This window comes from Amphiura filiformis, unplaced genomic scaffold (assembly GCF_039555335.1).
Source record: "Amphiura filiformis unplaced genomic scaffold, Afil_fr2py scaffold_48, whole genome shotgun sequence".
Lineage (NCBI taxonomy): Eukaryota > Metazoa > Echinodermata > Ophiuroidea > Amphilepidida > Amphiuridae > Amphiura > Amphiura filiformis.
The window spans coordinates 375998-401444 of NW_027305512.1; the positions used below are offsets into that span (position 1 = coordinate 375998).

At 37.5% G+C, this 25447-nt stretch overlaps 2 protein-coding genes across 2 annotated transcripts in view; one reads left to right on the forward strand and one right to left on the reverse strand.

Moving 5' to 3' along the window:
* LOC140144305 (uncharacterized) overlaps positions 1–25447 on the reverse strand; it is a 55714-nt gene that overhangs the window by 27793 nt on the left and 2474 nt on the right. The window contains exon 2 of the mRNA XM_072166131.1: positions 21547–21612. Within this exon, the coding sequence (XP_072022232.1) occupies positions 21547–21612 (66 nt within the window). The remainder of the gene's footprint in view (positions 1–21546; positions 21613–25447) is intronic.
* LOC140144304 (dehydrogenase/reductase SDR family member 1-like) lies at positions 3959–18919 on the forward strand. Its single transcript, XM_072166130.1, has 8 exons — positions 3959–4077; positions 4911–4998; positions 7295–7438; positions 9449–9534; positions 10111–10243; positions 10674–10826; positions 16476–16545; positions 18541–18919. Exons 1-8 carry the CDS (start codon positions 3959–3961, stop codon positions 18753–18755), a joined length of 1008 nt encoding a protein of 335 aa, XP_072022231.1. The 3' UTR covers positions 18756–18919.

Genomic DNA, 25447 nt, shown 5'->3' on the forward strand with positions numbered 1-25447 from the left:
TTTCTGAGTGTAACAAGGCCAGATTTTGTAATTATAAGTAACATATTAAGAAATTAAAGGCATGCATTTTTATTGCTCAAGTGCATTTAACCGAAATGTGGCATACATCAAATTCAAAACTTTTTCATTTTAAGGACTTGATGAGACAAAAAATATGTTGAATGATTCATTAAAAGTTGTGTGCTACTGTTTATGAGCTTTCTGTCTTACTTTTTAATATTTGAGTGACTATATGTGAGTTTTTGCCAGTTTTTGCCATTTTTGCCGGTTTAAACCAGGCAAAAACTGGCAAAACAGGTTTTTGCCAGTTTTTGCCACCGGCAACGGCAAAAACAAGTTTTTGCCGGCAAAAACCGAACCCTGGTTCAGCAAGCTTGGGCAAATATAAATAAAAGAGCTCATCCAATCTATTTTTCAAAATGTAGCAAAGTAGATCCTCAAGTCACTTGTTTTTAAATCATGGAGATATATATCACCGTTTGAAAATGGGACCCAATACAAACTTTCCGTTAACAATTGAAGCCTCCGAAACAAATGAAGCCTCCGAACAACAATAAGATTAATTATCATCTATGCATATCTAAATTGGTGTGTTCCAAATTGATATCTGCATTGTAATTGTTACATGATATGTGCAGAATGTCATAAATTTAAAAAAAAAATAATATTATGGTTAATGTTTGAAAAATATACTGATACCCAAGAAAGCCCGTTTCGGAGGCTTCACATGCAAATAACACCATACTTAACAAATGGGTGAAAAAATTACCATGTTATAAATCTACAATATCTGCCGCATAGAATCATTGATTCAATACACACAAGAAAATAACAGCTTAGATGATCCCAACAGTGTTGTTTTCAAAAAAACTACTTCTGCAATGTTTAACCATTGTTAACACGAAGCTTCCGAAACAAAAAAAATGACTTGCTGTGATAATTAAATTTTTGTCACAACTGAAATTCAATGCTTAGAAGCAAAGCATGAAAATTGGTAATTGTGATATTTTTTACCTTTTTTTTCATGTCAACTTGTAGTAGTTAGCCAAATATTTTACTTTTATGGTCACCTGTGTTGTTAACTGAAGCCTCCGAAACACAAATCGCTTGAATTGCCAATTCTAAAAAATAACTCCAATTTCTGTGAAACTTGGCTGGGAGGTTTCTTTCATCAAGTAGTATTTGTACATGAAGTTAGACATTCAAATTATTTTAGGAACCCAATTAAAACTTAAAAAATATGTTTAAGGTTGGGAAATTTCCATTGCAAATGACTCTTGATGTTAAAAATTTCAAAATTGCAATTACAAACATAGCAAAACATGGTATAAAATTTAACTTATATCTGTTGACTTACTTTGGAATGGGATTTCACATATATTCCAGCTTTCATGTCATAATTTTCTGAGCTTATGTAAAATACATTTTTTCTTAGATTTTAACCAAAATGTTATGCAAATGTCAAATTTTTTATTAGAAATCAAAAGGTTTAAGCCTTGAAACATTATTTTACTGGAATTTAAGTTGCTTCTATGCATGATTACAGTAAACAGAAACATATTTAAGTGGTTTGAAATTTTGACCCTAAAAATCAAAAGTTACACCCTTTACTGTGAAAATGACCGTATACTAGTAAATAATATGTCATGAGGGCAATGGTGCTATAGCTCCAATTGTATTGGCTGTGGACAGCGAGATGTTAATTGGGTGATGTCACAGCTCATTAGAGTTGTTGTAATAGTGCTGTATTGATCAAAATCCGAGATTTTGAAATATTAGTCAAATAACATGTCTGAAATATCTCATGCGCACAAGAAAGAGAAAGAAAGATTGGAAAGAAAGAAAGATTGGAAGAATGAAAGAAAAATAAAAGAAAATTTATAAGAAAAAAGAAACAAAGGAAAAAGAATACAAAAACAATTTCAAACAAAAAAGAAAATAAATAATTACAAGAAAAAAATGAAAGAAAGAAAAATACAAGGAAAAAAAGAACTTCACCCAGTGTTGTCACTGCCTATGCAAAGGCGTAACGCATGATCATTCCCAAAGTCAAAATACCCCCTATTTTGCGTTGTTTCAAGAACATTTTCAGCATTTGTTACCCCTATTTTACACAAAAACGGGTACAAATTAGCCGTTGAAAATTACCTACCCCTATTTGTTGCATTTCAAGTACACTTTTACAAAAGCACCCCTTTTTTAACATTTCAAGAACACACACCAAAGAACACAGCCGCCAAACTGAGATGAAGTCCCTGATGTAAATATAATTAATAAATAAACCCCAGAAACAAACTGAGTGAGTTGCTGAATATTAGGAAGGCACGAAAGTTTCACAATACTTGAAATCTGGGAGTAAATTGAGCAAGAAATGTTACGATTTCTTGGGATTTCAATTCTCAGATTCACATTGAAAAATATACCTTATTTTTGAATTTTGAGTACACCGTCGTCAAAAACAACCCTATTTTTAAATATCACGAACATTTTATGTTCGCGAACATAGTTTAAAAATAACCCATTTTTTCTTGAAATTGGAAACAATCATGAGTACACATAGTCAATGTTAAGTGATAACACCGGGCCCTATATAACAATCAATGAGGATCTTTCAGTATATACACACTCTCCTTTTTAAGGGAATTTATTTATAATTATCTTCCATCTATTTTGATATGGGTCAATGATATAGGTCACCATGTGATCTTTGCTCAGTGTTTATTTGCTGGGCATTAAATCAATATCAAGTCCAGATACACTGTGCTTGATGCAGACATACATACATGTACAGGCCTATCATATTGAGCTATATTGTGTACATTATGTAGGCGATTCTATTCAGGTCTCAACCCCTCTGTATGCTCCCAAATACCTACACTGCCTGAGTACAGTGCCTACCTAGTGCCGAGTGAAGCTGCACGAAATTCAGGATTGCCTGCCTGGTGCGCATCTAACATCACACACAAGGTACAGTATAATTTTCAGAATGACTACATTAAAGATCTTTAATATTATCATAAACCATATTGTATAAGCCTATACTGAATTATTGATAAGCTTTTATGAGAAAATGATCACAAGATCAATGTGGCATACTATGGGCTTTAATAGTAATAACACTACATTTTAGACTATAGGGAGCACACCACTAAATAAACATCCTATTGAAATACACATTACAAGAAAGTGAGTTCTACCCCATCATGTGACAAATATTTTGAAAGTTCGGACTGGATTTCCAAAAGTATGAAGTTTGAAACTTAATAAAGATTGGATTTTTCGAAACGCAACAAAATTGTGAGCTATGGGCATGCACCTGAACAGCGCCACCCTATTTTCAGCTTGCATGAATGCCTCCTTACCATGTCCCCATGCGGATAATTGGATAATTTTTGGCCACCCACCCAACTGTCTGACAAGATAGACGCACCATTTTGAGATTTTCTGAACATTGATTGATTGCATCTTTTTATTTTAAAATAATAATACATGGCTATCATCTTGCTCCATCCCAAGTAACACCCACCTGTTTGCAGTCTGGACCTATGTTTTATTTGAGTTACACCAAATGCACAAGGATTTGATCGTGTGCTGCCTTCTAATTAAAATATTTCTGATTTTCTTTTTTTCTATTTTTGGATTCAGTGACCAACATCTTTAAAAAAAAGGGGGTCAGTTCTTACACCCCAAGTTGCTCTGACAATTATTAAACAGCAGTCCAAACAAATTCAGGCCAAGTGAAAAAAAAAGGCTTTTTGCACTTTCGAATGATCAAGGGTGACACTAAATGCGGTAGGATTTGGTGGTGTGCTGCCTATTTTATGCCTGTAAATTCATTCTAAGATATTACAAAAAAATTAAAATATTGTTTTAACTCAAGAAAGATGATGTAATAGTTCGTTCTTCCCTTTATCCTCATTCTCTCTCCCTCTCACCTCCCCCTCTCCTCCTAGAAGTCATGTCTGGACCTTTAGCAGGCAAAGTTTGCATAGTGACGGGTGCTTCTCGTGGTATAGGAAAGGGCATTGCATTGCAGCTTGGGGAAGCTGGGGCTACAGTCTACATAACTGGTAAGTAGTAGTATGCCTAGTCATTGAGCTATAGAAAACTTGGTGAGCCTGGGTGGGCCGGGGCTCAAATTGTACCTTAACCCTAACCCTACCCGTGGTAGGGAAAGAAGGAACAAAAAAGGAGAGAAGATGAAGAAGGAAGTCACTTGGCACCCCCGGGATTCGAACCTCGGACCCCTCGCATGCCACGCAGAAGATCCCCAGCATGTAGCTACACAGGTGACGTTGGCCCGCCAACGATTCCCTGGGTATATATGACTTGGTCTGATTAAGTCATCAAGTCCCGTGGAATGCATGCACGCAGAGTGGTTTTAATAGTGAGCTTTAGTGAGTCCTAGTTGGGTTCGGGTTAAGGAGGCATATAGGAAAAACATGCATGGTCACTAACCCTAACCCTACCCGTGGTTTTTTGGCTATCGGAAGGGAAAGAAGGAACGAAAAAGGAGAGAAGATGAAGAAGAAAGTCACTTGGCGCCCCCGGGATTCGAACCTCGGACCCCTCGCATGCCACGCAGAAGATCCCCAGCATGTAGCTACACAGGTGACTGAAAGGTACCCAAGCAGGATTTTATTTGAATGGTACCACCTTTAAATACATAAGTTTGTAGGACCCTTGTTTTCTCATTTTGCTGGTAATGCATGTACACTATGAAACTTGAGTGCCCCCCCCCCACCTAGGCTGGCGAGTCCGAGACCTACAGTAATCATGCTCACCCAGCAAACACATCTTTCAAAATGTAAAAAACATGTTACAAAAAGTTCTGAAGTCTGTCACAGCTCCTTAAAAACTAAAAAAAAAAAAAAAAAAAAAAAATTACATTGTATGTATTTTGCATCTAGTTTATTTTGCATTTTTTTTTTTTGTTGTGGCTTATCACCAAGTGGTGATGTAAAAGTTGGGGGCACCCTTCAATCAACAGCTGAAGAGGTAAGGCACCAGAACTAATTTTGTTCAATCTTAGGAACGACAATCGATGCTGCTTGTTATAAATTTATATTGTTCAATATCAATACAGGCAGAGATTCATTATGTTATAGTCAATTAATTTCAATTGATTTCGCTATTTGGATTCGGTTGTTATTATTATCTTGGCGTTGTTTTTTTTTCCGGCCGTCCAGATTTCAGGTGATGAGCCATGAATCTCCTTTTTTCTCAAATTATATTGAACATGAACAGATCCCTAGTCAATATTCAATAATCTTGCAATTTCACGGTTAGATTTTGGATCATGGCAAATAACATAATCGCATAACAATTACTAATCCGTTGTAATCGGGGGATACATTTATTCCTCTGGTATCACAATTCATAACCTTGATCATTTGTTATGCATTATATGTTTTGAAAAAGAGTTCAAATACCCTGGGCGTCATCTGTTGTTATGGTGGTCGTCAAGGACTGACGGCATAATTAGCTAATTATTCACAGTGCCGTCACTTTTCCTATGGGGATTTTGTACAGGTTTTTCATGAGAGCATAAGAAAGTTTGTTTCGTTATTTTCCAGCAATGTTTTAATGTTGAAAAATTGATTAAAACTGTAAAGGTATTATATAGATGATATTGGAAAATGCTTGACATAATGAGAGCATATGGAGTCCCAGAGAGGCTAGTGGCTGCCATAGGATGCATGTACCATCATACTATAGCTCATGTCACATCACCTGATGGTGTCACTAAGGATTTTGAGATCCAAGCAGGAGTTCTGCAGGGAGACACTCTGGCACCACTCCTCTTTATCGTAGTCCTTGATATGTTTTAAGGAAGGCAATGAAGAGCGACTTGGCTTTACTCTTGAGCCCAGGAAAAGTAGGCGAATAGGCCCATGCACAATCACAGACTTGGATTTTGCAGACGATATTGCTCTTCTAGCTGACAACCTCAAAGACGAGCAAGAACTGTTACATCTTGTTGAAGCTGCTGCACAGAAAGTGGGACTAGGAATGAATGCCAAGAAGACCAAGGCAATGCTGTACAAGGAAACTCCGTCTTCAATAAAAACACTGGACGGAAGCGAATTGGAGATAGTACAGGACTCAAATATCTAGGTGCATGGACTGCCAGTAGTGAGGACTTCAACATCAGAAAGGCACTTGCTTGGAAAGCATGCAACAGCATGGACAAGATCTGGAAAAGTAATCTTCCAAGAGATCTAAAGATCAAGTTGTTTACCACCACTGTAGAATCGGTACTAACATACATGTATGGCGCTGAAACATGGACAATAACAACCAAAATGAGAAAAGATATGGATGGCTGCTATACCCGTCTCTTACGGAAGGCACTAGATATCTCATGACAAACTCACACCACCAACAAAGAACTATATGGGAATCTGTTACCAATCTCTGAGAGGCTCAGGATTAGAAGGTTAAAGTTTGCAGGGCACTGTGCAAGAAGCGAAGAGGAAGCAGCTTCAAGGGTTCTTATGTGGCAGCCCAAACATGGAAGCGAACAAGAGGTGCACCCAAGAAGGATTATATCAAGATGTTGGCAGATGATACAGGATTAACAGGCCCAGACATCAAGAATTGTATGCTTGACACCGGGGGTCACTCCCATTGTGGCCTGTACACCATCCGCGATAATCAACTTTTGAAAAGCACCCTCAACAAGGATTTAACCCTTGGCTAAAACGACACCCTAAACAGGGATTTCATTCCTAACATCAAATTTCATACCCTAAATTTCATTTCCGCGTATTTAGAAATTGCAATTTTGCTACCCTTTTTTCCAATTTTTCATGTTTTTGACACCCTAAATGCGATACGTGCGTATCGTGCCTACCCCCGAACAACGACCCTTATTAAACGTTTTTATTATCGCGGATGGTGTACAGGCCACAATGGGAGTGACCCCGGGCTTGACAGAACAGTTTGAGAGCCATTATGGGAGTCCGACTACAAGAGTCGACATAAGCAAGCAAGTAAGTAAATAAATACCCTTTTTTCAATTTCAAACACCTGTTTTTTTGTGTTTCGCAAATCGTGTTTCTGCATCTGAAAACACCCCTTAATTTGCGAAATTTTTGACGAGCATGAATACTTGCGGATGCAGGAGTGCGGGGACCGGGGCCTTCATACCTCCAGCATTTATCAGCACACTCAGAATCTTTGAGGTAGGATAGGAATATATGGCAGAGTTGTTGGTCTTGGGCTCTAATCTCTGTGTGATTATTTCCCACAGAATCAGATATAAAGTTTTCATCTACTTTTTCCACAACAGATTGAAAGTCGAGGAGGTAAATGCATCCCAGTACAATGTGACCATAGCAACGATGAGGATGTCAACAAATTATTTGAAAGAGTCAAAACAGAACAAAATGGCCGCCTTGATGTTTTGGTCAACAATGCCTACAGTGGTGTCACGGTATGTTTTGTGTTTGTTTGTAAACACTTCCTGTACACAATCCAGAAATAGGAAGATTTCCTTCCTTTCACATCTAAGATGGCCGCCATACCAAATCCCACCCTCTCATTTTGTCAAAATGAGGAAATGAATATCTAGTCTGGTGCCATACCGTATTCCATTCAGCAACATACAGGGTGTCCCAAAAAAAGAGGCCCCTCATTGCGCCCTCTTTTTCTCCTATTGAAATGCGTTTCTAAAATTTGACCTCTGCATGACCTTTGACCTGACCCCCGCAAAATGTTCCCCTGGTCATGAGATTTATTGTATCGAGTTTGAGCCCCATACTCCTTACAGATGTCCAGATAATGCAATTGTAAGATTTTACCCCTTAATGACCTTTGACCCCAATTCTGTGTGCAAGGTATGGGCACTGGGTAAAGCCGATGCCCATGTGTAAGTGACGTCATTGTGCTATGTAATATGTGGCAGAAGAAGCATTTTGAAGATATTTGGTTATATACCGGAAATGCCCCTTTAATGACCTTTGATCCCAATTCTGTTTGCACCATATGGGCACTTTCGATATAGGCGATACATATGTGCAAGTTACGTGAATTGTAGGGTGTAACATGTAGGAGGAGAAGCATTTTGAAATTACCTAGTTTTTGTTGCCAGAAGAAAGCAGAATCGGATAGCATTAGAATACCTAGCTGGGGGGGGGGGCTAGGTAAAGAACTAGTGGCAAATGGTGGTCATAGACCACAAACCTAGCTGGGCATGTTGGTGTTGGGGAAGTAGCTGACCCCTGCAAAATTTTCCAAAATGTTCCCTGGTCATGAGGTTTGTTGTCACCAAGTTTGAGCCCCGTACTCCTTACAGATGTCCAGAAAATACAATTTTACGATTTGACCCCAGATGACCTTTGACCTGAACCCTGCAAAATGTTCCCCTGGTGATCAAGTTTGTTGTCACCGAGTTTGAGCTCATACACCTTACAGATGTCAATAAAGTACATTTCTAAGATTTGACCTCAGCATGACCTTTGACCTGACCCCTGCAAATATTCCCCTGGTCGTGAGATTTGTTGTCACTGAGTTTGAGCTCTATATAGCCCTTACAGATGTCCAGAAAATGAAATTATAAGATTTGACCCCAGATAACCTTTGACCTGACCCCTGCAAAGTGTCCCAAAATGTTCCTCAGATCATTAAGTTTGTTGTCACCAAGTTTGAGACCCATACCCCTTACAGTTGTCCAGGAAATGCATTTCTAAAATTTGACCTCTGCATGACCTTTGACCTGACCCCTGTGAAATGTTCCCCTGGTCATGAGATTTCTTGTCTCCGAGTTGGAGCCCCATACCCCTTACAGATGTCCAGATAATGCAGTTGTAAGATTTTACCCCCTTAATGACCTTTGACCCCAATTCTGTGTACAAGTTATAGGCGTGTGGGGTAGCCGATGCATATATGCAAATTACGTCATTGTGCTATTTAATATGTGGCAGAAGAAGCATTTTGAGTTAAATATTTGGTTAAATACCAGAAATGCCCCTTTAATGATATTTGACCCCAATTCTGTTTAGACCCTATAGGCACTGGACATAGTCGATACATATGTGCAAGTTACGTAATTGTAGGGTGTAACATGTAGGAGGAGAAGCATTTTGAAATTTATTGCCAGAAAGAAGAAAGATCGGATAGCAAAACAGTACCTAGCTCGGGGGGTTGAAAACCCCCCAGCTAGGTAAAGAAGAATCGGATAGCAAAACAGTACCTAGCTCGGGGGGTTGAAAACCCCCCAGCTAGGTAACAAACCGATAATCTAATCACATTACATGTCAAACATTTGGTCGGTGCAGAGCGGCGCTCTTGAAGGGAACACAAATGTCAGCATATGTAGCTCATTAACGTGCTGTTCGCGTCAATCAGAGCAGAATACTGCCGTACTCGGTTCTCTGGCAGCTAGTGTAACAGTATTCAGTATGTGGGGGATTCATGTTTACTTGTTGCCAATTGTTCTCATCAGGCTATAGCTGCAAGTATCAAAGCAGGGAACACATTCTGGGAAGAGGAAGATGGTATGTGGGATACTATCAACAAAGTTGGTCTAAGGTAAGCCATTCCGGGATGACAAGGGGATGCGATGGGGGGAGGGACTCAGGGAGAGGGAAAAGGGAGGGGAGGGGGAAGATGCTATCAATAACTTTTGATTCCCAAATGACAACGGGGAGAGGTGGAAGGAAAGTGAGGGGTGGAGGGGTAGAGAGGGGAAGTGGAGGAGAGGGGGACAAGAGGAAGGGGAAGAGAGGGGAGGGGAGGAGAGGGAGGGGAGGAAATGGGAGGCGAGGAGGTTGAGGTGGAAGATGGACAATATAATTTGTTAATGGTAATACTAATAGTAATACACAGGGTTATTTTTTGTACATGTAGAATCTGTTCAAAATACATGTTGTAGGCTATTCCATTTGAAAGCCATGACCTTAATCTCTCACACAGGGGATAGAGATTTCAAATGGAGTCAACCATTCAGCTAATCCATTTGAAATTCAGGGTGTGGAAAATTAAGGTCATGTCTTCCATAGGGGGGTAAAAAGCCAAATAGCCATCATAATCAAAAAATATATATTTTGGGTTTGTTCACTTTACTCATTTGAGTAATTAAACCTAACATTTGTTGCCTGATTTCAGAGGGCACTATATAGCGGCAGTGCATGCTGCTAGGCTGATGGTACCCGCTAAACAAGGACTCATCATCAATGTGTCATCTCCAGGGGGTCTCATGCATTTTGCTACAATACCCTATTGTATTGGCAAGTCTGGGGTAAGTACATTTATTGGTATTTACCACAAATTCACTTTCAACATTTTCAAGACAAGAAATTTGCATGGAATCAAGACTAGAACAGTACAATTCTGAATCGGAACTATCAGTACAATTCTGAATCGGAACTATACACCTCATGGATAAACCAACCATAACTGTATAACATATGGCAGCCATGTTGGAGGACAGAGGGGCAGGTCTCTAGATCGATTCCACAATCATTCATTCCTATCACATGTTTTATTGTACCATATTATCATGTGCAATTATTCCACTTGCTTCAAAATTAAAAAAGCATTTTAAGGCCTGGTAAAGAGTCCATGAGTCTCAAAAGTGTGCCATAGACTTGAGAAAGCACAGCATTGCCTCTGTCTCCTCATTAACATTGCAACCAATCTATTGAATGTTTCCTCTTTTTTCTTCCCAGTGTGATCGTATGGCTTCAGAGTGTGCCATAGACTTGAGGAAGCACAACATTGCCTATGTCTCCTTATGGCCAGGAGCAGTCAGAACAGAACATGTTCTCAGTTTCGGAAAAGGAAATGAAGATCAAAGTGCTGATGACAAAGCATCCAAAATGGTATGCAATATTTCAACACAAGAGATTTTCTGTGCAAATGAAATTAGCCTAGTTTAGTATTAAAGTGCCTTCCCCCACCCCTTTATCTGATAGCAGTGTTCGAAATAAGCACTTATCCTCTTGTCATCTTGTCCAAAAATCACTGGGGACAACCATATTGAGCTATGTACTTATCCCCTGGACAACCACTATATTTTACCTCTAAAATATGGAGTAAATGTATTTTTATCATTGACATTGTAGTTATAGTTGTAGTTTAATATAGTTGTAATCACATTTTTATAATCATTTATAATTGTAGTTGGATTATAGTTGCATTTATAGTTGCAGTTAGAATTGTAGCTGGATTGAGAGTTATAATTAGAGAGTTATAGTTGAGTCTAGAGTTATAGTTGAGTTTATAGTTACTTTATAGTAGTTGTAGGTTTAGAGTTAGGGTTGAATATTTCACTTATGCTACATATGATCACAGAAGTAAGAAATCTTTCATGATGATCAGGTATTAAACCTAGTAAATTCAAAACCTAGGTCTATATAGATTCAAATCTTCTTAGACTATACTCCAACATCAGATACTCTTTTTTTCTGGAAGACCTGGGTAAATTACTTGAGGGCACAACAAAGGGGAATTAGTTTTATGGCCATATTAAATGTTTTCACTGTGGGAGACTATTAGCATGAGTAGTTGTGAAAACAGACCCTGGAAATAAATTCCAGGATCTGTGCTGTGACTTGGTATAGATCTGATCACCTACCATGCCTAATTGCCTATACTGCTAAAATAGTCATGATAGTGGGGTGGGTGTAACAATGCAGTACTTAAAAACAATTGTGCCATTTAGTACCATTTAGCATAACATAATTAGTGCAAATTGCACTCTATTAGTTTAATTAGTATTCAGTGGTAGTTCAGGGGTTGTGGTGCCCAGGGGCCAATGATACATAATGGTGCCCCTTTTTTTTGCATCAGGCCCCCCCTTACAAGTGTTTGTGAACGATCCCTAAATAGTTTATTTGTGAGCATAGCAAGCATGACATTTTGCACACATTTCTGTACTGCCCGGGGTACTGTCCCCTCTTTTAAAGTGTCAAATCCCCACAGCTCATAATTAGTGCACAGTCCAAATGAGGGGTGTTTGGGTGATGGAGCCAAAAGTAAAACCACAACCCTATTTATTTTCACCTTCAAAAGACAGCGTATAAACTCTTCTACAGGAGTGGGAGAATTAAGAAGGGGCCAAGAGGTGAAAAATGTCCAAATCTTCCTGCTGTCCCTCTACTAAAATATTGTTGATATTCACTGAGAAATTTTTGGTCAAAATTAGAATGTTTAAAAATTGTGGTCTAACCAGGCCAAAAGAAGATACTTTTGGTCAATTTTGTCCCAGTATTTTGAGCCGAGGCAATATCGACCAGCCCCCCCGGGGGGGGGGGGGCACATCAAAAAATTTGGTGGGTATGCTCCCCCGAAATTTTGAGGTGGTGGGTCTTTGGGAGCTGACTGCGTACCGATAAAAGGGGGTCTTTTGAGTTCTATTTTGGTCAAATATAGGGGGTCTTTCGGAGCTGCGAAATCTCTCCGGGGAGCATACCTGTATGGTCATTTGTGTTGAGTGCCCCCCCCCGGACCAGCCTCTCCCACTCCCCATTACTGCTGATGCTGGTATGCCTCTGCTCTTCTGGGTCTTTGAATTGATGAAGGATCATGCTATAAAAATTAATTAAGTCATGAAGTGACATGAGCTATCTATAAATTGCATAATGGGTTGCTGTTTTGGCCATGATTTGACCACCCAGAGGCTTTAATTTCCTGTTTAACATGATGACTCCTCACTGTAGGCATGATCACACGGGAGCTTACCTCCGTGTTACCGTAATACGGAGGTAGTGCAAGGTCATGACTTAACACGGATACTTGTCCACACGGTCCTTCCTCATGGTCTTTAACTCTAAGCACTCAGTGTTAGCTGCACGGCTCGGTCTTTACTTCGTGGTAAATATAGGAATTTCCTGGAAGTTTTAGGGCCGTTTGCTATACTGCAAGTCACTGTGGAAGCCGATGTCTCTTAGTTTCAGGGCAATTACACATGTTTTTAGCTGTTATTTTCTTCTCCACTCAATTTTTTTGTCTTTCAAGACACTAATATCAGCTCTTCCGTTTCTTCTTTTGACCAGTTTAATGTTTTGTTTGGTTAGGTTTTTTATTTTGTTTGTTTGGGTTTTTGTTTTCGTTTTTGTGGTGCTTTTTTCATCATGTTCATTCTCGGTGAGAAACGGAGATAAATTATTGTGAATTTATGCTAAAGAAATTTAAAATACTGCGAAATTGTAAGTGTTGTATCCATAAGGTCAAGCTTACCCCAGAATCTTGTTCATACGGGCACTAACACGGAACGATCGCTTCAGTGTTAGCGCTACCACAGAGATTTCTCTGTGGTAAATCTTCCGTGTTAAGCTTCGAGGTAGTTAACACGATACTTGTTCAGACGGTCGCTAACACGAAGCTACCTTAGAGGTAGCGTCGTGTTAGCTTAACACGAACTTACCCCCTAAGCCCGTCTGAACACGGCTTGTGTGTCTCAACTCCAAGCATGAAGTTATAGAACTCCCAGGACCCCAGTTTAGTTTCTTTGTTTACCTTGACAAAAAGGCATAATTTCATCAATACTTTGTATGGGAATATAAGGTACAACTGATGCATTCTGGGAAGAATACATAGTGTACATGTATGGTCATTTTCACGGTAAAGGGTGTAACTTTGGATTTTTAACATTTTGATCCGTAGTGTTCTAATAAAGCCACAGAATTCCATGATTTTTGGCCACATAAGTCATCTAGTTAGCAGCTACCTTGGGTAGCATAATCATCTTTGGGAGTTATTGCGTTCAGTTTTAGCAGGCTTAAATGTACTTAATATTGCCATTTTGAAAAACTATAAAAAACAGTAACATTTTTGTAAAACCCTGTGTTTTCTTCAGTTAGTTCATGGATAATTTTTCTTATCCTGAAAGTGCGGTCATATGTTCAGTAAACACTGCCACATTAGATTTAATTTTGAACAGCCCTGTATTTTTGAGAACCGGACTTCGATATTTGTCGTTTCGAGGCTTCATTTTCCGTTAACAATTGTTAACAAACTTTGTGGGTATAGCTTTGGTTCATAATTCTTGGTTATTTCTTCACTTCTTCTTGATTCATAACAGTTGATATCTTAACTTGAAATGGGTAACAAAAATTAGTCGATTTGCAAGCTTTTAAAATTTGAAACACAAATCGCTTGAATTGCCAATTCTAAAAAATAATTCCAATTTCTGTGAAACTTGGCTGGGAGGTTCCTTTCATCAAGTAGTATTTGTACATGAAGTTAGACATTCAAATTATTTTAGGAACCTAATTAAAAATATGTTTAAGGTTAGGAAATTTCCATTGTAAATGACACTTGATGTTAAAAATGTTCAAAACTGCAATAATACAAACATAGCAAAACATGGTATAAAATGTAACTTATATCTGTTGACTTACTTTGGAATGGGATTTCACATGTATTCCAGCTTTCATGTCATAATTTTCTGAGTTTATGTAAAATACATTTTTTCTTGGATTTTAACCAAAATTTTATGGAAATGTCAAATTTTTTATTAGAAATCAAAAGGTTTAAGCCTTGAAACATTATTTTACTGGAATTTACGTTGCTTCTATGCATGATTTCAGTAAACAGAAGCATATTTAAGTGGTTTGAAATTTTGACCCTAAAAATCAAAAGTTACACCCTTTACTGTGAAAATGACCGTATTTAACATGACAATAACATGGTTTTAAAAATGCATTATGGGCAAGAGTTCCAACAATGCATTATGGAAATGCATTATGGGCAAGAGTTCCAACAATGCATTATGGGCAAGAGTTCCAACAATGCATTATGGGAAAGCATTCAAATACAATCTACAGCAATGCATTATGAGTATAGGTATAGCATATAGTTTCAACAATGCATTATGGGAAAGCATTCCAGTACAGGGTACGGAATGCATTATGGAAGGCATTTGACTACAGGTATAGCATAGTATCAACAATGCATTATGGGAAGCTATGACATTTCATCAATACTTTGTATGGGAATATGAGGTACAGCTGATGCATGTAGGCCTATTTAACATAACATGGTTTTAAAAATGCATTATGGGCAAGAATTCCAACAATGCATTATGGGAAAGCATTCCAATACAATCTACAGCAATGCATTATGGGAAGACATTCCGCTACAGAGTATAGGTATAGCATATAGTTTCAACAATGCATTATGGGAAGCTATGGCATAATTTCAACAATGGTACAGAGAATGTCGATATGTCTTTAGTTATATAACTCGATCTTGCCAACTATAAACTCAACTATAATTCCAACTACAACTATAAACTCAACTATAATTACAACTACAACTATAAACTCAACTATAATTACAACTACAACTATAAACTCAACTATAATTACAACTACAACTATAAACTCAACTATAATTCCAACTATAACTACAACTACAACTATAACTACAACTATAAACTACAACTACAACTATAAACTATAAAATGTTAAGGGATCTAAAATGAGCGTTTATTATGTTTCGACAGTATTTTTGTGTAGGACATGAGAGCACCTCAGACCTATCGAATTGCATTCTGAATCTGAAGCATGTCTTTCTGATATCAAATAATTTTCATTTTTGAAAATCACAATATAATACAAATTTTATGACAAATTATAAAAATTTGATATTTTTCAAATTTTGATATATATAACAGTCCTCGGCGTAAATTATATAAATCTAATGTTATATTCTTAAAGTGTATGTAGCAGGGAGGAAAAGCCGACGGTCAATTGAAAATTTTGACCTTTCATATTGAAGATATGGATTTTTTCCCAAAAAGACCTAATTTTTTTTTGGTGTTTTGGGAAAAAAAATCCATATCTTCAATACGAAAGGTCAAAATTTTCAATTGATCGTCGGCTTTTCATCCCACCTACATACACTTTAAGTATAAATCATCAGATTTCTAAAGTTTACTTCAAGTACTGTTAAATATCAAAATATCAATTTTAATGATTTGCCATAAAATGTGTATTAAATTGCTAATTTCAAAAATCAAAATTATTTGATATCAGAATGACATTCTTCGATTCAGAATGCAATTCGATATGTCTGATGTGCTCTGATGTCCCAAAATAAATACTGTCCAAACGTTCATACCCCAGCCCTTAACACTCTAAAATATGACACATTATGGGGATAACCAAAATGTTTTGAGGACAAGCAGAATTTATGCTTTAGTTATCCTCGGGACAACCTCTATATTTTCCTTATTTCGGACACTGTCTGATAGATCATTGTTCTGTGGTAAAAGATATCCCCAGGAGCTATCCCTGGGCAGCATTAACTGCTCACACTGGTATAAATAAAACCATGGTTTCCAAATTTGAATCATAGGTTCATTAAAACACCAAAATTAGCTGAAGTTGTTGCCACTTCACCAAAATATCATATTCAATCTATGTACAGTCCTAAATTGATGAAGTTTTATAGTTTGACCATGATACACAGAAACAGCAAATTTTCATTCACATTTTTAATGTGATCATATGTATGTATTTCAGATGAAGAGAATGATAGAAACGGGAGAGACTCCCGAGTTTGCTGGCAAAGCTGTTGTACATCTAGCTGCAGGTAGGTATGATATGAAAACAGAACCTTGGGGCTAAATTGCTACTGTAATATTTAAGACTAAGAAACTAAGAAAGGTTTTAAAAGTTTTGTACTGAGCAATGAGCAAAACTAGCCCTGGACCCAGTGCCGTGACAAGTACCCGCTGGAAGTAGTCCTCTGGCGGCCTCATAGTCCGAGGAACTGAGCCAGTTCTAAGCAAAACAAAACATAAAAACTAGACATTTTATTGTACCAAAATCTAAATGCACCCTGTCGCCAGTTCAAAAAAAAAAAAGAAAAAAAAATAAATCATAATTTTCAATTTGACACCCAGGATATCAATTGAAATGTGAAAAGAAGAGCTGCAAAATTAGGGCTGCTAAGAATACACAATTGCGTTATTTGCGCTGCAATTTGTGTATTTTGGCTCCAAATGCGTTTTTTGATGATTTTTAAAAATTTGGAAAAAAGTTACCGGTACCAAAAAATTACAAGTTTGCATCCAAATGGGACCACTTGTGTTCACTTCAAAATCTATTTTAGATATAGACTTGTGTACAAAAAAACCAATTTTTATATCTTCAATAGATTATGCAGTGAACACAAATTACAAATGGGTGGATTCGGTCCCATTTGGATACAAACTTGTAATTTTTTGGTAACTTTTTTCCAAATTTTTTACAATCAACCACAAATGATTGCAGTACTTCACTCTAGGTCAAGGGACTCTCCAAATCCGCACAATATTTTTTTTTAAACATAATTTTTACTTTTTTTACTTTTTTTCCCCCTTTTTTTTTTTTTTTTTTTTTTTTTTTTTTTTTTTTTTTTTTTTTTTTTTTTCCTTTTTTTTTTTTTTCTTTTTTTTTTTTTTTTAAGTGTTACAACAATATATTAAGCATCATTGAGTCAACAAGAGGAGCAATACAACATTAAAGGAAGTGTCCGGCAATTACAACATTATGTCTTATACATGTTACAAAAATAATTATCAAGCACGAATCACATGGTTTTATTTAAAACAAACTCATATTAACCATAAAAACGAATAAAAACGGCAATCTCTCAACACACAATATTCAAAATTCCTGCACCGAAATTTTCTAGAGCAGTGACGTCATGGTTATTTGTGCTCAAATGTCGTCAGACTTCATTGAATTATCAGGACGTCATCACTCTAGACAATTTCGGCGCGGGAATTTTGAATATCGCGTGTTGATAATTATTTTTCTAACATACATGACATAATGTTGTGATTGCCGGACACTTCCTTTAACCGACCAGGGCGCTTAACAAAGTCATTTTGGGTGGGGTTGGTGAGCACTTATTTTTTACATTAAATAAACTTTTGCATGTTTACGTAAGAAATTTCCCAAAATATTCATCCATCATCAGTGTGCCATATGTTTCAGACCATGATCCAAATTTAAATGGGCAGTTAAAAATATCAGTTTGCTTGTTGTGTAGTCACTGGGTATGTGCTTGTAGGGGCATGGGTGGTTAATTCCGGGGGTGGGGGCACTTCAACTTTGGAGGTGACACGTATGTATGTAGGGCTGTTAAGACCCCCTTTTTCAGCATCGCTGCCATCCAAAGACCCCATATTTTTTTACGAACACATGCTCTGTCACCCGAAGAACCTCTATTTTTCCATTTGATCTGTCACCCAAAGACCCTTACTTATTTTGAAAAAACAACTTTAGAAATTTGACGCCATTTAGAACTAGAAATTCGATTTTCGAGGTTTCTGTGGCGCTGTTTCGGTTCTCACCCAAAGATTCCATTTAAAGGTCATGTTCTCACCCAATGACCCCATATTTTTTACATTTTGCTCTCACCGAATGCCAAAAATCATGTTCTCACCCAATGACCCCATATTTTTTACATTTTGCTCTCACCGAATGCCAAAAATCATGTTCTCACCCATTGACCCCATATTTGTTACATTTTGCTCTCACCGAATGCCCCTTAGTGCGAAATTTAATTTAGAAATTTTTTTTCGCTATTTCATTGCAGATCCCAACATCATGAAGAAATCAGGCAAGATAGTCCACACTACGTGGGTCGCCAATGAGCACGGCTACTCGGACGTCGACGGTAGACATCATATCAACCCGTTTAGTATTAAATACATGCTGAATCTCTCAGGTCACACCTGGTTGGCTGGGGTCACGCCGGAATTCATACGTTTTCCTGGATGGATGGTAGCGGCTATGTACCACCATTTTTGATGGACTAAATTAGGGCTGTTACAAATACGCAAAAATTTTGTGTTATTTGTGGCGCAAATCACATATTTTGGCTGCACGTGCAATTCATGCATTTTTGACATTTGAGGATTTTTTTTTTGTGATTTACAATTTTTTGTAATACAATCCAAGGGCCGGGGAGGCTCTTAATACTCACTTAATAGTGAAAAGGAAAGGTGGGTACAGGTGTGCACTTTGTACATTTTGAAATCAAAGCACCAACAAATAGCCCTTGAGATTAAACTGTAAAGCTTTTTGACAGTAAAACTTATTATTTTGGTATACTTTTTCATATGCTGTACATGTGTGCGTCAGGGTTCGATTTAACTTGTGCCGTGGAGCAAAATGCTCCCCATTTTGGACAACCTGCTACACAAATATCAGCTTGTATAGCAATATTTTACAATGTAAACATATGCTAATATTATAAGAACATCACCTAAATAATATTTTCGCTAAAAATTGCTATGCAAGGTTTTCAAAGTAAATCAAACCCTGGTGTGCGTACAATTTTAGCATGAGGTAGAAGCTAAAAAGCCTAAAATATCAGCCAAAGCTTACAAAATCTGGCAAAAATTTGATGATTTTTTGCAAACATATTAAAAAAAACTCAAAATCTATCAATTTGGGCAAAAAATGACTGATTTCACAATTTCACATGTTTTAGCAAAATTTGAAATAAACTCCCAAAATGCAAAATCTGAATCTAATTTCTGAAGACACATGAAGAGTTTTTAATATTTTGACATATTTTCCATAGAAGCCTGTAGTAAATTTTTGAAAGACACCATTTTGGAATTTATTTTGCTAATGATCTGAATGTACAAACTTCTTTCCAACATTCCACTTGATCTAGAGCATACTGCGCATTTAAAATAAAAAATTCAATGAATATGTTGTCAGTAAATGAATGTTGTGTGCTTAAAAAAGCAATTCAAGACATTTGCATGCTTCCGTGGAAACAAAGTGTTTTTACTGTGCATGTCTAATAAAAAGTACTTGTTATAAAAACTTTAAGAATTTTGTATTCAAATTTAAAATTAGTGTGATGCCAGATAGGAGTACACTTGTCACTTAAATTCCCCTTTCCCTCTCCCCATCTGTCCTTGCCCCCCTACAAAATGACCAAATCCTCAGGTTACCTGGTTCTTATTGTCCACCTTGATCTGGGGTAGACCGTTTAAAATAAAATGTGAAGATAAAAATGTGTGTTGGAAAACATGATTGTGTCCATTTTTATTTTTAGGAAATTTTTTTCAGAAACATGTGTTTATAGTTGTGACTGTAGCTATAATCCCCATTTATGGTCATTAAAAGACAAATTCTATAGATTGACCTCAATGTTTAAGTCAAGGGATTGGTATATCGATATGCTTGAGCAAACTGCACAGTTCAATAACATTGTGAGCTGGCGGGATGTTTAAAAGCATGAGCCCTGAACAAAATGATGCGTGCACATACTGTCAGGCAAAAAACAATGAAAATTGTGATGATGCTTGCGCATGCTGCCAGGCAATGACATCAGAAGTCAACTCTATTTTTATCAAATTGCACTGCATGCATTATGAACATGTAATATAATCAAATAGTGCCCTTGTGTTTTCATTGGCTAAAAAATAAAATTGCTTTAATCCATCCACACATCATGTACTACCCTCAATCATAATCAACCACTAAAATGTGACCAGCCCAAACTTAATTAGCGTAAAGTCACAAGTTGGTAGTTTTCAGATGCCCTGGCTGCTGCGTTAATGTTTTTGTTTCAAGCAAATAGTATCGTCTGTATGTCCTTTGTGAATGGACCATTCACCAAGGACATACTACTGGCTTGTACAGGTGCGTGGCAAACAAAAAGAACATTGATCAACTCAGCAGCCAGGATGTCTAGAAACTCCTCATTGATCAACTCAGCAGCCAGGATGTCTAGAAACTCCTCATTTTGTTGTAGCATGTTAATGTTTAAAGGGACACAGAGGATACTAGTATTCCGCTTTTCCTGGTTCTCAATCTCTTCCTGGTTCCACATGTTGGTCTCCAATTTCAAACTACGAACCCACTGGGAACCATAGAAGTTGATACAAATGACCAAATTCCATTATGGTTCCAAATATTGTGCCCAATCTATGTACATTGTATACGTACCTAACACAAATCAAGGGAACCACAATACAAATTATGCCCATCCAATCAGCATCTTACTATGCTACCAAGGACAATTATCTGGTCTCTCCATTACTGCAGTTGAATTGTGGGGTCTATGCAGATGATGACGAAGAGCTCACAGCCAGTTCCGATCAGGGCAACACATGTTTAACATATCGTCACTGGGGGAAAAAGCTCATTATGTACTTTTGGCCCTTGAACATGGATAAAGCCTTGTACATGTAGGTGTAGACTTTATATTGAAGAGGTTGCTTCATTCATGTTTAAGGGCCAAAAGTACATGCAGAAAACACCTCATATTTACTTTTGGCCCTTGAACATGGATAAAGCCTTGTAGGCATAGACTTTATATTGAATGATTTGCTTCATCCATGTTCAGGGGCAAAAAGTACATGAGGTTTTTCCCGCCCTGTGACAATATTGCACTATTCCAACTGAGAAGACATGACCTTAATCTTCCAAACAGGAAGTGTGAATCAAATGGAGTTACCTGAATGGGTGACTCCATTTGAAATCAATACCCCCTGTGTGAAAGATTTTAAAGGCCATGTTTTCCCTAGGGGGTGTATGGATTTCAACTGGAATAGCCCATTAGGGTCATGTAACTTACCCATTCACAGTTTTCTTGTCCTTTTCCTTGCTGACCTTAGCCGCTGGTTTCGGACTGAAAAATGACCTGGAGAAAAAGAAGAATCAATGATAATTTTAGTGGTTTAAATCTTTAAAAAAAAAATTAAAAAAATGCGCACCTGGAATTTTCAGTCAACACTGTACTTTGACTTTCATCAGCAATCTCTATTGATAATACTAATAGATGCAGGGTGCATGCACCCACCTCTATTTCAAATTCAAGGACTTTTCAAGGACTTTCAAGTACACAAAAATTAATTTTCAAGTACCTTTGTGTGACCCAGAGATAGGTGTGTGTAAAAAAGTAGAAGTAAAAAAAAGTGAAAAAAAAAAAAAAAAAAAAGTGATCACCCTTTAAACTGTGGATTTTGTTCATTTTGAATGATTTCTGATGTTATTCCTCATGTTTTAGTGACGTTTGACCTTTACACTGGTGTTTTCATCAGAATAGCAACTCTTTTTAAAACATCAGACTAAATAATTTTCAAGAATATTTTCAACCGTATGATGATTTCTTCTGGTTAACTTTTTATGAACGCCAATCAGAGCCCACTAGCTAAGCCACTGTAAGACTGTAAACTGCAGATAAAACATGTGCACTCCAATCACGCTGCCATGCACTTGTCTGTATACACATGCTAGGGAACTGGAAACCCCCCATTGAATCTCACTTTATTACCTGTGCACACCGTCATCATCCCTATATCTTCGTGTCAAAAATTGCTGTGATAGTACGGCGAATCCCCTCTTTTTTCTATTAGCTACGCATGGCGATTTTGTTCGAGATAGGCCGAGCGACTCAAGCTAAGTATAGTACGACTATCATATGAGATACCATCAAGTTCTATTCTACACATTATTACGATTTGCGCATGCTCTAGTATCCCATATGCAGGGACAGGCGATTTGCGCGGAACTTGCTTTTTTTTCCCTATGGGCAGGGATACATGATTTGCACTGAAAAAATAGTTCCGGGCAATTTGCTATTTTTTTCCGCGCAAATCGCCTGTCCCTGCCCATATGGTGTTACTATTACAAGGAAATTCGATTTGTTTTGAGGTAAAACCAAGGTTTTGTACACTAACTTGAAATCCTCTCTTTTTTCAATAGCTACGCATATAATAATAGCTAATTAGCAGCCATCACTGTTTGCTCTGGATACATTTTTACTGCATTTTTGGCGTAACGATTTTTAAATCGAAAGTTAAAATTGTGATATATTTAATTTTGAGAATTGCAATTATATAAAGGAACACAATTATGATCCAGGTGAACCGTGCGTGTATAATAGAAAATTCGATCACACATGTATATCACAATGCATATATACCGGTATGTAAACTTTCTTTATCTGTGTCAACAGGGAGTGCTTGTAGATTTAAGTATGTTCCCCAGGGGTGCAAGCCTTGAAATAAGCAGATTGGAACCAGGAGCAATTTGTTTTGAACATTGCTCCTGGTTCACTGGGATTTTACAAGAACCAGGAGCAATTTCAGAAGAAACAGGAGCAATTTTCAATATTAAATCCTTTTCTGCATATATACAATACAGCATACCAGCACGACTGCATCAAGTGCAAAACTGTAACCAGGAGCAATTTATTTTAGAAAATTGCTCCTGGTTCATGTGAATTTTACAAGGACCAGGAGCAATTGGTGGCTTTACGAGGGTAAATTTGCTCCCCGCTCCCGCTTATTTCAAGGCTTGCAGGGGTGAAAATAAGGAGTGATGGACCTTGTTGTGACTCGCCACATTTGCACTGCACACAGTATGACACCCGGTCCCCCAACTCAACACAAAAGTTGACAACCATGACGTCAGTATCAAGCTGCTTATTAAATATTAAATATTCATGAAAAGGTCACAATCGGTGGATCGGATTGGTTGAAATCAACGCCACGTTTTTGACCTTACAGGGGTCAGAGATATGCATATTCATGGGGAAATTCAGACACGGAGACTCCGCGGAGATTTCTACAAATTCGTCCAAAGGTAACCAAAAGGTTGGGGATCGCATTTTTGGCGATCTTTTCTTTTAGACCACCCGAGCTATATAGGGTTAAAACTACGAATTTATCAAATTAAACTTTTGCATCAAGGTTAAACATGTTTTTAGCTATACAAACGTACCTTTTATTTCATCAAACAAGCTTTATTTTGTTCCAAAATCGCATGTTTTTATCGCCATTTCGGACGTAAAAGAGCTAGTTGCAAAACCGGTGATGCCATCTCCGAAACGTTCGCGTAACACTAAGAACTTGATGTACGCTCATTTTGGCGGTAATTTACGCTAGCGTACCATGCATTTTCAAGTGCGTTTAACAGTTTTTTACTGCCTGACGCAATTCTGCATTTATTCAAGATGGCAAATTTCTCGAAAAAACGTAACATATTTTGCTGGGAAAATTCTTCCATTTCACGAATTCTATGCCACTTTTCACTCATTTGATCATCTTTTCATGTGACGGAAGTGATGCTGATTTTATGAAGGTATGTTTTTTGCTTTTTCGATTATTTTTTAATCATTTTTTAGACAAAAACTTCCTAGCTGAATAGCTGTTTTCACTTGTTTTCAAAAATTATTTTAACCTTGTTTTTTACCCCATAATTTCCCTCATTATTCGAAGCCCTGCCCTCCTTCCAATACATTAAACCTTGACTTCAAAGTGTTTGACAACTGTTTAACCTTGATGCAAAAGTAAACCTTGATGCAAAAGTAATAATTTAGTCCCTATAAAGCGAGGGTGGTCTAAAGGAAAAGATCGCCGCATTTTTAACTATCACTAAATGTTTCGGAATTGAGGTCGGCTAAAAAGTAGACAGTTTCGGGGACTGTAATTGGTGTAGATGTCACATTTTGAACAGTGAGCGATAAGTGACCAATTTGACGTTCAGCACAAGTGTTTATCTTTACTCAGGGTAGATCACGCCCAGACAGGGTCTAATTCTGCATAAAACCGGGCAACGTTATTTCTATAGATCTGCTGCGCATTCAAATTGCATTGTATTGCATCGTAATTTCATTTGTGTCTATGCTAATTATGTTTACACAACATGAACTCATGTGTTTTCAAGCAAATTCGCCGATAATAGGTGATCAAAAGCGATCGGAATGTTACAAAAGTACAGATCATCGCATTCAGCTTACTTCATATGAGATGATCTTTGGAAAAATACGGCATAATTTGTCTTGGTGTTTGCGGAATGCCATGCAGTAAAATATTAATACGTTGCGGCAATTCATGATTGACAACTAACAATCGGCGTGTCCTTCAGATCCTCCACTGTCAATTTCTTATCCACTCACTAATCCTCACAAAAGCTTTGTGTTGATTACGTAATGTGTGAGGCAAATTGCAATAAGTACAATGAAATAATGAGTAGGGGCGGGCTCCGAGGCGGGTTTCTTCTTCATCTTACGTAACACTAACAGTATTGTTCTCAAAAAAAACCCGGAAGCTTGTCGTTTGGAGCTCTAGCTGAAATACAGCAAGATAATGTAAGATAGTAAATGTAAACCTGTATTTTAGCTAGAGTATCTCAATGGGTCGTGTGGCGCAATGGTTAGAGCATTGGACTCATGATCGTAAGGTTGTGGGTTCGAACCCCATCTCGGCCATTGCTTCTACTCAACAGACCCTAGAGTAATCATTGTACCGTAAAATGGGGTGACTTTGGACACTGGGGTGACTTTGGACACACATGGGAAAAACTATTATTTCATGTATGCTGTTTTACCTTTTAATATTTCTAAGAATATTTTTGTATGTTCTTATGTGGTAAGGCTAATGAAAGTTGATCCCCAGTTTCCCGTTACATAGTTTTTCATGACTGGGTAGGTGACTGTTTCATTATTCATTATTCATTATTTTCAAACTTTC